Genomic DNA, 13,152 nt, shown 5'->3' with positions numbered 1-13,152 from the left:
AAACTACATAATTACACATTTAATATTTTGTATATTTCTCATTTTGAACTGCTTGGCTCTTAAGACCAAGGTTTTGAAACAAAAGTGTAAAGGTAGTTCTTAACATAAGAAATTAATTTACATATATAATTGGTTTATTTTTTCTAGCCAAATATCATTATTTGACAGATTAATTAATGGTAATTTTTAGAAGCAAGAATTGAATCGGTGAGTTTTAGATTTTAGATGATATGAAGTTGATTTACTGCTTAGTTTCATTTTGGGAATCATCAATTAAATATGTACTGTATTAACTGAATGATATCTTAACTTTGAATCTAATTTTGCTGCTTTTGTTTTTAGTCCACTGGCACGTTTACTCATTCCTCAAGTTGATGACAATTTACTGAAGTTCCTTTATGATGATAACCAGAGAGTAGAGCCAGAGTGGTACTGTCCCATAATTCCCATGGCCCTCATTAACGGAGCTGAAGGTATTGGTACAGGATGGGCATGTAGAATTCCTAATTATGATACCAGAGAAATAGTGAACAATGTCAGGCGGATGTTGGACAATCTGGATCCTCTTCCTATGGTAAGTTATGTAGAATGTATAGTGCGGTTATTTAAAACTTGTTTTTTCATTCCCTGTTAAAATTACTTTTAGTTAGACTATGGAATGACTTACCCATAAATGGCAGTTGAAGCTGATTCCACAACCAAATTTAGAAGGCAGCTAAATGAATTCTAGCTTAAAAATATTTAAGGGTCTAGGAAAAGATTTGGGTAATAAAATTAGTATTGATAGCTCAAATGGAGTTGCGACAACTACCACAGACATGGGTAGAACAAGCACAGACATATGATGTACTCTTTCTGTGTTGCAAACATTCTACGATGCTGAGTGTTTGTACATATGTAAAATGTCATTTATAAGTTGGAATTTTCTGCTTGTTAGCGATGTCAGTTCAGAAACGTTTTTCAAATGACTAAAGGAAATGTACGATATTCTCAACATGATCAGCAGAGGTTTGGTAAACTAACTAAATTCTCATGATCTTAAATTGGAAAACTCCCAGTCAGTACTATCTTAAATTAGATGTTGGTGTTCATCCCCTGTAATTGAAAGCTCAGCAGTTATTCTGCCATCTTTGAGTAACTGTTTTGCAGGTATAATAAATTGTTATGAAATTATTTATTTAAATTTTGCAGTGGCACAATTATTAGGATTTTAGGGGCTGTTAGTTCATATTCTTAAAAATGGCTGTAAATGTTACAAAAGATAATATGATGCATTTCATTGTGACCGTAGTATTGGTGGGCATATAAATCCTAGTAATTTTTAAATGTATTTTTGGATGCTGATTTTGAATTGAAATGGCTTTCTGTAACTGGCCACAGTATGATTGTGAAGAAAGATAACCAGCTCTATTATTAGCTGTTTTGTGGACCACTGCTGTATGCAATTGGCTGCCACATTTTGTTCAGTTCACTTTACAATATAAAGTAAAGCACTTTGAGATGGCTCAATTGACGTGATAAGCCATTATATCAAATGCAAGGATTATTATTATTAGATTTTAATAATTTCTCAAATAGTCTCACTGTCCTGTTTTGATTCTCACAGCTTCCAAGCTACAAGAACTTCAAGGGAACAATTCACGAAATTGGCCAAAACCAGTATATTGTTAGTGGTGAGATCTTAGTTTTGGATCGGAATACCATAGAAATTACAGAGCTTCCAGTAAGGACTTGGACACAGGTAAAAGCACCTGCGATTTTGAAGTGTTTTTCAAATGTGGTAATAAAGACCTATGTTATTATTGGATTCATGCTAGACAAGTCAGACTACATGCACCATCGTATTTTATTAGAGAGTATGGAAATACACTACTTGTACCATATTTAATATTTCAAAAATATAGACTCATAGCCAAGTGCGGCACTAGGGGAGTGTTGCATTATCAATGTGATGTCTTTTGAATGAGATGTTTGGATAATCTGCCTGTTCAAGTAGTTGTTAAAGATCCCATGCCATTATTCAAAAAGTGAAGAGGCCAACAATCATTCAGATTTTAAAAAAATTCACCTCCTCGTTGTTTGTGCAACACTGCTGTGTGCAAATATAGTTGCTTCATGACAAAATCTTGTGAAGTGTTTTGTTTTTTTGGTGTGATCAGATGCTATATCAAATACAAGGATTTTTATTATAACCATTAGTCATTACCAACAATTTAGATTTACATAGCACACTTCACATTAGATAATGTCTCAGAGCACAGTACAGGTTGGATGACGAGCAGGAGAAAGGTTAGAGGGAGATGACCATTGGCATGGTCAAAGAAGTAGGTTTTCAATTAGGATTAAAGATGAAAATAGGGCGAGGTGGAGGGATTGAGGCAGAAGTTCCAGAGGATAGGGGCATAGTAGCTAATGGGCCATGTGGTTCCAGTGACCTACCAATTTTATTCAAAGAGAATTATCATAAGGGATTGACAAACATTTTTCCTGATGTTTTGCTGGTGACCATAGTAATTAGTCATAGAATTTGATTTTTTTTATAAAAGGTAGATTACAAATGAGTTATGTAGCAAGAATATGAGATTTATTTTATTCATATTTTTAGAATACCAATGGTTATTGAAAATTGTTTATGCTATGTCATATGAGGATCTGTTAAGTACGAAATGCAATATAATTTTCTTTTGCTTTAAAGGTATACAAAGAACAAGTTCTAGAGCCTATGTTAAACGGGACAGAAAAGACACCAGTTTTGATAAATGACTACAAAGAGTATCATACGGATACGACTGTCAAATTTGTGGTGAAAATGTCCGAGGAGAAACTTGCACAAGCAGAAGCTGCAGGCTTACACAAAGTCTTCAAGCTGCAAACAACTCTGACTTGCAACTCTATGGTACAGTGGCGTTTTTTATATAAAAATTTAATGCCAATGTCTTTAAAGGTTTTCACACAGCGGCATAACATTATAAACATTACAGGTACTATTTGATCACATGGGCTGCTTGAAGAAGTATGAGATGGTACAGGACATTCTCAAGGAATTCTTTGATCTGCGATTACATTATTACAGTCTGAGGAAAGAATGGCTGACAGGAATGCTGGGAGCAGAGTCTGCAAAACTAAACAACCAAGCTCGCTTCATTCTAGAGAAAATACAGGGAAAACTTACAATTGGTAAGAATTGATGGATAAAAATATTGTCATGGCACAAAAAATTGTATTTCCATGATAGAAATTCTGTGCTACTCATCTGTCAACTATGCTCAGTAAGTTACTTAAATGGCACACTTTTAATATCTTCAATCAGGTGAGGATAGTGCAGCTCAAAGTGGATGCATGTTATCACTTAGTTAACTAAAGTCCATATGATTACTAAAGGAAGTAACCCTTGATCATTTTTTTTACCATTTTCTTTCCTCTTAATTCCCCCCTCCCCCCATTCGAACCATAAATCAGATGCTCCTGGAGAACTTGTCTTCTAGCGATTTCATATTTTCTCCATTCTTGGTATAAAATAACTTATTCAGTTTGCCTTCCCTTTTTTTTGGTCAGCCATAGTGTCTCGAAACTCATCACCATGCTTAAGACTATCGAAACCAAACAAAGTTCCTTGCATCCCACCTATACATGGAAATGCCATAGATGTTAGTTGGAATGGAATGTACACTCTCTTCCTGGAGGGATGCTTCCTGCTTACCTAATTCCAGAAAGTTTTGGTGCAGGTTGGCAAGAGCCTAGGCTTGGGGACCCCAGAATGTGAGTTGAGGTAATAATAATAATGCTTGCCTGGCCTGCTGAGTGTTCCCAGCGACTTCTGTTTTTGTTTCATAATAATCCTTGCATTTGATATAGCGCCTTATCACGTCTTCGAGACATCTCAAAACACTTCACAGAAATATACTGTAAAGTGAATTGACTGTATAATTGTAGATAAAACATGGCAGCCAATTGCGCACAGTAGTGTCCCAGAAACGGTCGTGGATTAAGTGAACAAATTATATTTATTTATTTTGAAGGAATTATTACCCCCAGAAAAGCGATCCGCCAATCGACTAACAGCCGGGTTCCTACTTACTGCTAGATAAACAGGCATGTGGAGTAAGGAAACTTGCCCAACGTTTCGCCCTGCTGGGAATCAAACCCAGGTCTCTCGCTTGTGAGGCGAGTGCTCCAACCACTAAACTGCAGGACTCCATTACTGCTGGAGTCTAACTAGCTAAACCTATGTAGCTTGCCATTGAGAACACTACCTGACAAGCTTTCCTACTGCCTGTCCAGCTCGGACCACCCTACCATTAGAGCTTTAGCTTGCAGGGCCAATGGGAGCTAAGTGGGAAGGCTAGCTGGGCTGCAATCAACAAAGCGCCACATAGGGTGGGCTAAATTCAGTCATTCCATTGCCAAACATGTCACCTTGGAGCCAGTTCAGCTGCAAGCAGACTCTGCTTATCTCCCCCTCCATGGAGGTTAGTTGCGCTATAGAATATTATCTTAATATTTGAAAATTCTAAATATAAGCTTCATTTTTTTTGCAGGAGAGACGAATCTTAACATTCTGTTCGTAAACATGTCGCATGACAACATTATTCTGTGACTCTTTCTCATTAACAATGGCGCAATGTTGAGCAATTTGTCATTTATAATAATTTAAATTGCTCATGATATATGTATAATTTGCCTTACTGAAACTCGAACCTTTTTAAATTCCTGTTTAGAAAATAAATCCAAGAAGGATCTTTGTCAGATGCTTGTTCAGCGAGGTTATGAATCTGATCCAGTCAAAGCCTGGAAAGATGCACATGAGAAGGTAGAATGCAATATCATGAAAAATCTGCTGATTATTACTTTGAATGTATTTACCCAAATCGAAGGTGCAGGTACACTTTAGAGGGTTTGTGGTTTGTGATTATAAGGAACTTATAATAAGTGATAATAACTTATAATAAGTAATAACAGAAAATAAGTGTGTATTATATATAATATATACTTTACAGTCATGTTATTTAAAAAAAGATTTGGCATTTATGGCTTTCTCTCACATTTGCTCTCTGGGTTTCCCCTGCTCTCTTCAGTGCCTCTTTTCATTGAACACATAAATAAAAACAATAAATAAAAATAGATTAACCCTTTCTGTTCTGTAGATGAGTTATCTCATCTGAAATAATAGGGCAGCTGGTACTGTGGACAAATTGATCCTGCAGAACAGGTCTCTGTTTAACACTCTAAAATGTACTGAAAATTAGCTTGATGGCTTCTTACATAATTTATAGTATCTGCTATTGAATTGATCAATAAAACGTTTTGAGATCAGTTTTAGTGATTCAACCAGCAATATTTCCAATGTGAATCCCACATCCAGAATGGATGGTGGGACTTGAGGAAAATTTTAAAATGTTGTAAGATTAGACTAATTTGGAGTTGCTTACTTTCTTTCAGTTATATTTATTTTTAAAATAAAATCACAACCAAAATGTGGCATTTCTTTGCTAGTCCTTGGCTCCCATTTGCCCACCAGTGATGTTTGGGTTTGATTGTGCAACTAGGTCATGAAATCACACAAACATAGAAGCCAAAATGACATTTTTTAGAAATCCAAAATGGCATTTTTTAGAAATCGTTTAGATTTTGATTTTGTTTAAATTAGTATTATTTTTTCATACATAGATTCCAAGCTGAGGTTATTAGACCGAGCCCTAGAACAATGCCTTAACGATCTAACCTACACAGTACTGTGATTTTGTATTACATATAAATACAAGTAATGAAAATGTGTTATTTGACCTTGTCAGTTGTTTACAACTAATTGTTTTTACAGTCAGCAACAGAAGAGGATGCATTGGAACTAGATGATAATTCAAGTCTATCAATTGCTGGCACTGGACCAGATTTCAACTACATCATGAACATGCCTCTCTGGTGCCTTTCAAAGGAGAAAGTAGATGAACTTTTGAAACAGAAAGATTCAAAAGTAATGCACTGGCTAATCCACTTTTGTTTTACATTAAAAGATCTTTATCATTAATTGCTGTGACATTAAACCACGTCTTAAACAATGTTTTAGGGAAAGGAGCTTGACAATCTGAAGAGGAAAAGTGCTACTGAATTGTGGAAAGATGATTTAGCGGCCTTTGTTGAAGAGCTTGATGTAAGTTTAACCGAACCACAGAATAACTATCCATCTGAATACTTTATTTTAATGGATTTTGAATGTGTACTTGGTTTTTAACAACAGCAACATACATTTGTATAGCATCCTTTATGCGGGTAGCATCTTGGAACAATCAGCAGTGGTGTGATTTGATGCCAGGCTGGAAAAGGGGGAGGTGAAGTGAAGTCTTCAGGTGATTTGAAGAATACGAAGAGGGATTGAGGCAGGGAGTTCAAGAGATTCGGAGCATAGTGGCTGAGAGCGCGACACCAGTGGTAGAGCAAAGGGATGAGAATTGCGCATTAGATCCGAGCCAGCTGAGTGAAGGTGGCATTTAGTGGAGTGGATTAGGATGTGCGAAAATCAGAAAGGTAGGGTAGTAACAGTATGTGAACTGATTTGAAAGTGAGTGAGGATCTTGAAATCAATCCGTTCTGTAACAAGGAGTCAATGGTGCCTGGCCAGACATATGTGCAAGCGACTGCCAGGAAAGTGGAAGGCGAACTAGATGGACCTTGGTCTTTTCTCGTCCAGAATTTCTTATTTTCTTAAGAACTCGGGTGATGGGGTGAGGAGTCTGGTACCAGTGAAGAGGGGATAGCAGAGTTTTGGATTAATTTGGACCTTGTTTATAGTGGAGCTGGGGAGACAGGCGAGGAATTGATTTAAAAAATCGAGGCAGGAGATTATGAAAGTATGAATGGGGGTGAAAGCTGGCGGAGGTAGATGGAGACATTCCTGGTCAAGGATGTGCTATTTTAAATTGTAGCTAATTTTTTCTCTCCTCCGCTTTCTTTAATAAACTAAGGTGCATATATTATATTCTGCATGCTGACCTTTGTAGGCAGGCTGAGCTACTTGAGCCATGAGGAGTCAGAAAAAAATTAAGGTGTCCCCTAGCACAATGGTTAGAACATTTGCCGCGCAAATGAGAGGATCCGGGTTTGATTCCCGGGTGGGATGAAACCTCTTGACAAGTTTCCTTACTCTTTACCTAGCATTAAATAGGAACCCGGTTGTTAGTTGATTGGCGAACGCTTTCCAGGGTAATAATCCCTTAAAACATAAATAATTTGGTCACTCGATCAAATTTTGTGGGATATTGCTGTGCGCAATTGTCTGCTGCGTTTCACCCACAAAATATACAGTCAATCCACTTTATAATATATTCTGTGAAGCACTTTTGAGACTTCTCAACGACATGATAGGGCACTATATCAAATGCAAAGATTATTACTATTAAAATACTAGCACAGGTTTGGTGGCAGTGTTATATTAAAGTTGGAGTACTGCTCTAATTAAAGGCACTGGTAAAATAAACCCACTATTGGAGTCTTCAGAGATAGTAGTGTGCTTGTTATAGCATCTGTACCAAAATTGGAAACATTAGGTCTGGGAGAAATAATCTGATGAATTCAATCTGAAGAAGCTGTACAACAGTTTGTCACAGCTATAAGATGCAATGTTGTTGAATTTGAGTTGTAAAACTGAGGTGATAAGCATAAAATTTTACAGCACAGAAGGAGGCCATTCAGCCCATCGTGTCTGTGTCGGCTCTTCGAAAAGAGCTATCCAATTCAATCCCACTCCCCCACTCTCTCCCCATAATCCTGTAAACTTGTCCTCCCCAAATAATTATCTACTTCTCTCCTAAAAGTTGTTATCGAATTGGCTTCCACCACCCTTTCAGGTAATACATTCCAGATCTGAACAACACGCTGTGTGAAAAAATTTCTCCTCACCTCTGTTTCTTTTAACAACTATTTTAAATCGGTGTCCTCGGGTTACCGACACACCTGCCAGTGGAAATAGTTTCTCCTTTTCACCCTATCGAATCCCCTCATAATTTTGAAAACTTCTATTAAGTCTCCTCTTAACCTTCTTGCTTCCTTAAGGTTAGGGAGGGAAAAGTCAGTCAGGGATCCTGCTCCTGATCCCTTTCCTTGTGACCTCTATAAAAAGTGAATATACTGAGGTGACGGAAGGATTAAACTCGATTGATGCGCCCAACTTCATATAGTTTGTTAGCATTTGATTCCGGGCTTGCATGCAAAGACTGGTCACTTAGCAGCCTTAAAACTGTAAAAGCTTTCAGGATAGTTGAAGTAATGGAGATTTTGTTTCAAAATTTATACATGTATTGATTTTATTGATGGGACGTCCTCCTGACGTGAAAGGCGCTTTATAAATGGAATCTTGTTGTTGTTGTTGATTTTAAGCTTAAGTACTTGATGGTTTTAGAGCTGGTGTAAATGAGCAATGCAAACAGACTAGTATTCATCACTTTTCCCCACTTTAGAAAGGTGCTGGCTGACTGATTCAGAACTGTAATGTTTATTGCACTCCTGCCGATTGTGAATGGAACAAATGTGAAAGTAAGCCACACAGACTACAAGGATCCCAATTTATGGAGTCCTGTAGCTCAGTGGTTAGAGCACTCGCTTTGCAAGTGAGAGACCTGAGTTCAATTCCAGGCAGAGGGCGAAACCTTGGGCAAGTTTCCTTACTCCACACAGAGCCTAATAATAATCCCTCCAAAACCAAAAACAATAATAAATCGATCATTTTCAATCCACGACTGTCTGTGGGACATTGCTGTGCGCAATTGGCTGCCGCGTTCGCCCACAAATATACAGTCAATTCACTTTACAATATATTCTGTGAAGCACTTTGGGACGTCCTCCCGACGTGAAAAGCGCTATATCAAATGCAAGGATTATTTTTCTTATTCAAGGAAAATAATCCCATCTTCTCTAGCCTCTCCTGATAACTGAAGTCCCTCATTCCTGGTACCATCCTGGTAAATCTCTTTTGTACCCTCTCCATTGGCTTGACTTCCTTCCTAAACTGGTGCGCAGAACTGAGCACAATGTTTTAAATATATCAAAGTTCTTAAATATGTTTTAGTAAAATTTCAAGCATTTCATATGTTGCTGCAGGAATTCTAATTGTTGGTCGAATAGATTTAAACTTTTGACTGTAGGAGCTGTAAATAATTTGGCAATATTCAACAATATTCTCAGTTTTACTATGAATTTTTTTATAAATGTAGATTAAGGTAAATCACAACCAAAATGTTCAGTAAATATTTTACTGATATTGCTGAATATTGCCAAATTATTTACAGATCCTACATCACAAACAAATAGCGGGTGAAAATAGGCCATTAATGTAATTATAGCAACTATTAAAAGCACTTACTTTAAAGCTGCCACAGCGACACTTAAATCCAACTTGAACAGCAACCCAATCTTGTGTGTTTCCTACAGACCTATATCCTTTCTCATTAGTGTCTAGAAAACAAGCAAAATGCTGGGCTCTGCGGTAAAAAGTGACTGAGTTGGTCGTCAACAGCAAATTTTGGAGGCGGTAAAATAAAAATTACATCTGCCTTTCCGATCGGGAGGATATCCCAAAGTGCATAATGCTGCGCAACACTAGATGGTTATTCACTCTTGAATGCAAATGTAATAATCCAATGACTTTAAACAATAATTATTCCCTCAAGTTGTATTGCTCTTATTACTTCTTAGATAAATGTTGCAATTTATTTTAACTGAGATTTTAGTGGAAATAATCAACCTGAATAACTAAGAGGGTTCAAACAAAGAACTTCTTTTAGGGACATCATTCATTTCCTTTTTTAAACTGACTTGTATTTTCTACTTCAATGCAGCGTGTGGAAGCCCAAGAAAGAGATGATGCTTTAGCAGGGCTAGGCAGCAAGGCAGTTAAGGGCAAGGTTGGTAAACCAAAAATTAAGAAGATGCAACTTGCCGAGACTCTGCCTTCAGTTCATGGCAGGAGAATCGAACCCCTGGTCACCCTTGCTATGAAGGCTGATGCCACCAGAAAAATGATTAAGAAGATTAAGAAGGCAAGTAAAATACATCATAAGACGTGTTTAAACTAGATTTAAGGTACATTGTTAAATTTTGTCTTTGATTTATTTCCCCATTATCCAGTTTCCAGTTCGACTTAATATGACAACAATTTATATTTATTTAGTGCCTTTCATTTCTGGACGATGTCTCAAAGCACTTCAGCTGGCTGATCGGGCACCTGAGCAGGGGGCAAGGTGAAAGCTGATCAAAAGGGCAGTTGAAATTAGAGATCTTAAGGGGATGCTTTAAAGGTGGGGAGAGAGGGGCAAGGTGGATGGATGGAGTTCAAGAGAGAGTGGCTAGAATGGCTAAATGCTCACCCACCACTGATGGGTGGTTTGCTAAGCAGAGGGGTCAGTTGGGTTGTAGGAGGTCACAGAGGACGGGTAGAATGGAAGGATTTTGAACATGAGAACAAGGACCTTGAATTTGATCCACTGTGGGCAGAAGACTCCATGCATCTTTACTGACATTCAACTAAAGAAAGATGGATGATTTAAAATGTGGATAATTTACTGTAATATGTAATGTTTTTCATTATTGGAAATTTTTCAGTAAGAATTGTCCATCTTTTATTAAATAGTCAAGGCAACCTTGATCAAGGGAATCCGCTCCGCGGTCACTTCCCCTCCAACTTCCACCCACCACCCACCCCTTCCCTCCCACACTCCGACTCCTACCCATCCTGCCCTACACACCTTCGTACCCGTTTCCCCACCCTCTGTCACTGAACTCATCCTATCCCTAAAACCAACCACCTGCTCCCTTGACCCCATCCCCACTCCACTCCTTATCTCCCAGCTCCACTTTCTTGCCCCACATATCACTGACATCATCAACCTGTCCCTCTCCTCTGGCTCTGTCCCCATTCCATTAAAAACTGCCATCATCACGCCCACCCTGAAAAAACCCTCCCTTGATGCGTCGCAGCTATCAAGCTACCGGCCCATCTCCAACCTCCCCTTTCTCTCCAAGGTCTTGGAAAGAGTTGTCGCCTCCCAACTGCGCTCTTTCCTTTCCACCCATTCACTTTTCGAACCCCTTCAGTCTGGTTTCCGTGCTGCCCATAGCACAGAAACTGCCCTGGTCAAGGTCACCAATGATATCCTGACCATCTGTGACCAGGGCTCCCTCTGTATCCTCGTCCTCCTCAACCTATCAGCAGCGTTCGATACGGTTGACCACGCTATCCTACTCCACCGCTTGTCCTCCCACCTCAACCTTCAAGGCACTGTCCTTGAATGGTTTAGGTCGTACCTTTCTCACCGTCTTCACTTTGTCTCGACGAATGGTTTCTCCTCCACCCCCCGCACTGTCTCATGTGGTGTCCCTCAGGGCTCTGTCCTCGGTCCCCTCCTCTTCACCCTCTATATGCTCCCCCTCGGTGACATCATCCGCAGACATGGAGTTAACTTGTCACCTCAAGGCTGGACTACGGGAACTCTCTCCTCGCCGGCCTTCCCGCCACCTCCCTCCACAAGCTGCAGGTCATTCAGAACTCTGCAGCTCGTGTACTGTCCCGCACCAGGCTTCGGGACCACATCACTCCCACCCTCGCTCGCCTCCACTGGCTCCCCATCCCCCAGAGGATCGAATTCAAGATCCTCATCCTCACCTACAAGGCCATTCACGGCCTCGCTCCCTCCTACCTCTCCGACCTACTATCCCCCTACCTACCTGCCCGTACCCTCCGTTCCTCTGGCTCCGGTCTGCTCCACGTCCCCTGCCCCAACTGCCCTACCATCGGTGGTCGGGCCTTCAGCCTCTCAGCCCCGAGGCTCTGGAACTCCATCCCCCAGTGCCTTCGCCGCCTCCTCCCTTTCCTCCTTCAAGGCCGGTCTCAAGACCTTTCTCTTTGACCGTGCCTTCAGCTCCCCTCTCGACTCTCTTCCCCCTCCTCGTTCCCTCCCCTCACCCTGACCATTTTCCCCCTCCTAGCTCCCTCCCTTCCCTCCCCTCACCCTGACCATTTCCCCCCTCCTAGCTCCCTCCCTTCCCTCCCCTCACCCTGACCATTTCCCCCCTCCTCGCTCCCTCCCTTCCCTCCCCTCACCATTTCCCCCCTGCTCGGGTCATGACCCAACTGTGCAGCGCCTTGGGACGTCCTCCTGACGTGAAAGGCGCTTTATAAATGGAATCTTGTTGTTGTTGTTGTTGTTAAGTTTTTGACCATCATAATGATTCATACGATATGGCCTAAGTTCAGTTGTTTCTGTGTGCTGCTTGGGTGCAGTGTGCTCAAAGTGAAGGTAATGGTGAATTAAACACCCAGAAGTTGCCTGTAGTAGTGTGAAACTCAGTTAGTTCGTGGGAAGCGAGCAAGAGGGTTGGCTGCATGCATGCACAACGAATCCACAGTGCAATTGAGTTATAACCTGGGCCAATAGAAAAGTGCGGAAATATTTGCTAACAATTATGGGGCAATTTGCTAATCTGCAGGAAATTGTGGGGTTTGGTGAAAACTCGGTGGACCATTTTTGTTTTGGGGGGAGTGAGGGGGACAACCAGCGAGTCTACAGGAGCTCACTGCTCACAGAGAGAGAGAGAGAGAGAAAGAGAGACACACACACACACACACACACTCATAGACAGATATACACACAAAGCAGGTGGAGATACACATTCACACGGAGACACTCACAAACAGACACATACAGAGGAGAGAGACACTCACACAGACGCTCACAAACACAGAGAGAGACATAGTCACACAGACATTCACAAAAACATAGACACACACAAGGAGAGACACACACTGACACTCAAAAATACACAGACAATCACAACAGCGAGACCTCTGAGTGAAGCCCATTTGCCATTTGCGCTCCACTGGACATGCACGTCCGGAGCCGCTTCGCCCACAGTGACATCAGGTAACTGAGTGGCCCGTGGGCCAGAAACTTCATTTATAGCTAGTTTGTAGGGGAGTAGGGTGTTTATAGCCAATTCTGCGGAAAAAGTGCGGCTGCACTTTTCTGTTGTCCCAGCTTATAACCAAATGTGTGCTATAAAGAAGCATTGTTGAATGCACTGTCATATGTAATCCAGTCAATTATTTCTTTGAAAAATCCCCAATATGTCAGTCAAGCTTTGTCGTGTAAAGCTATACTAAGTTTC

At 40.3% G+C, this 13,152-nt stretch overlaps 1 protein-coding gene across 2 annotated transcripts in view; it reads left to right on the top strand.

Moving 5' to 3' along the window:
- top2b (DNA topoisomerase II beta) overlaps window positions 1–13,152 on the top strand; it is an 84,040-nt gene that overhangs the window by 50,630 nt on the left and 20,258 nt on the right. For both annotated transcript variants that reach the window (XM_007895498.2, XM_007895499.2), the window contains 8 exons: window positions 343–574; window positions 1,607–1,741; window positions 2,696–2,896; window positions 2,982–3,177; window positions 4,719–4,810; window positions 5,819–5,971; window positions 6,065–6,148; window positions 9,828–10,028. In XM_007895498.2, coding sequence (XP_007893689.1) covers window positions 343–574; window positions 1,607–1,741; window positions 2,696–2,896; window positions 2,982–3,177; window positions 4,719–4,810; window positions 5,819–5,971; window positions 6,065–6,148; window positions 9,828–10,028 — 1,294 coding nt within the window. The remainder of the gene's footprint in view (window positions 1–342; window positions 575–1,606; window positions 1,742–2,695; window positions 2,897–2,981; window positions 3,178–4,718; window positions 4,811–5,818; window positions 5,972–6,064; window positions 6,149–9,827; window positions 10,029–13,152) is intronic.

The sequence above is a fragment of the Callorhinchus milii genome, unplaced genomic scaffold, assembly GCF_018977255.1.
Source record: "Callorhinchus milii isolate IMCB2004 unplaced genomic scaffold, IMCB_Cmil_1.0 Scaffold2, whole genome shotgun sequence".
Taxonomy (NCBI): domain Eukaryota; kingdom Metazoa; phylum Chordata; class Chondrichthyes; order Chimaeriformes; family Callorhinchidae; genus Callorhinchus; species Callorhinchus milii.
Note: the sequence above shows the minus strand (reverse complement) of the source record. Positions and strands in the feature narration are given on the sequence as shown.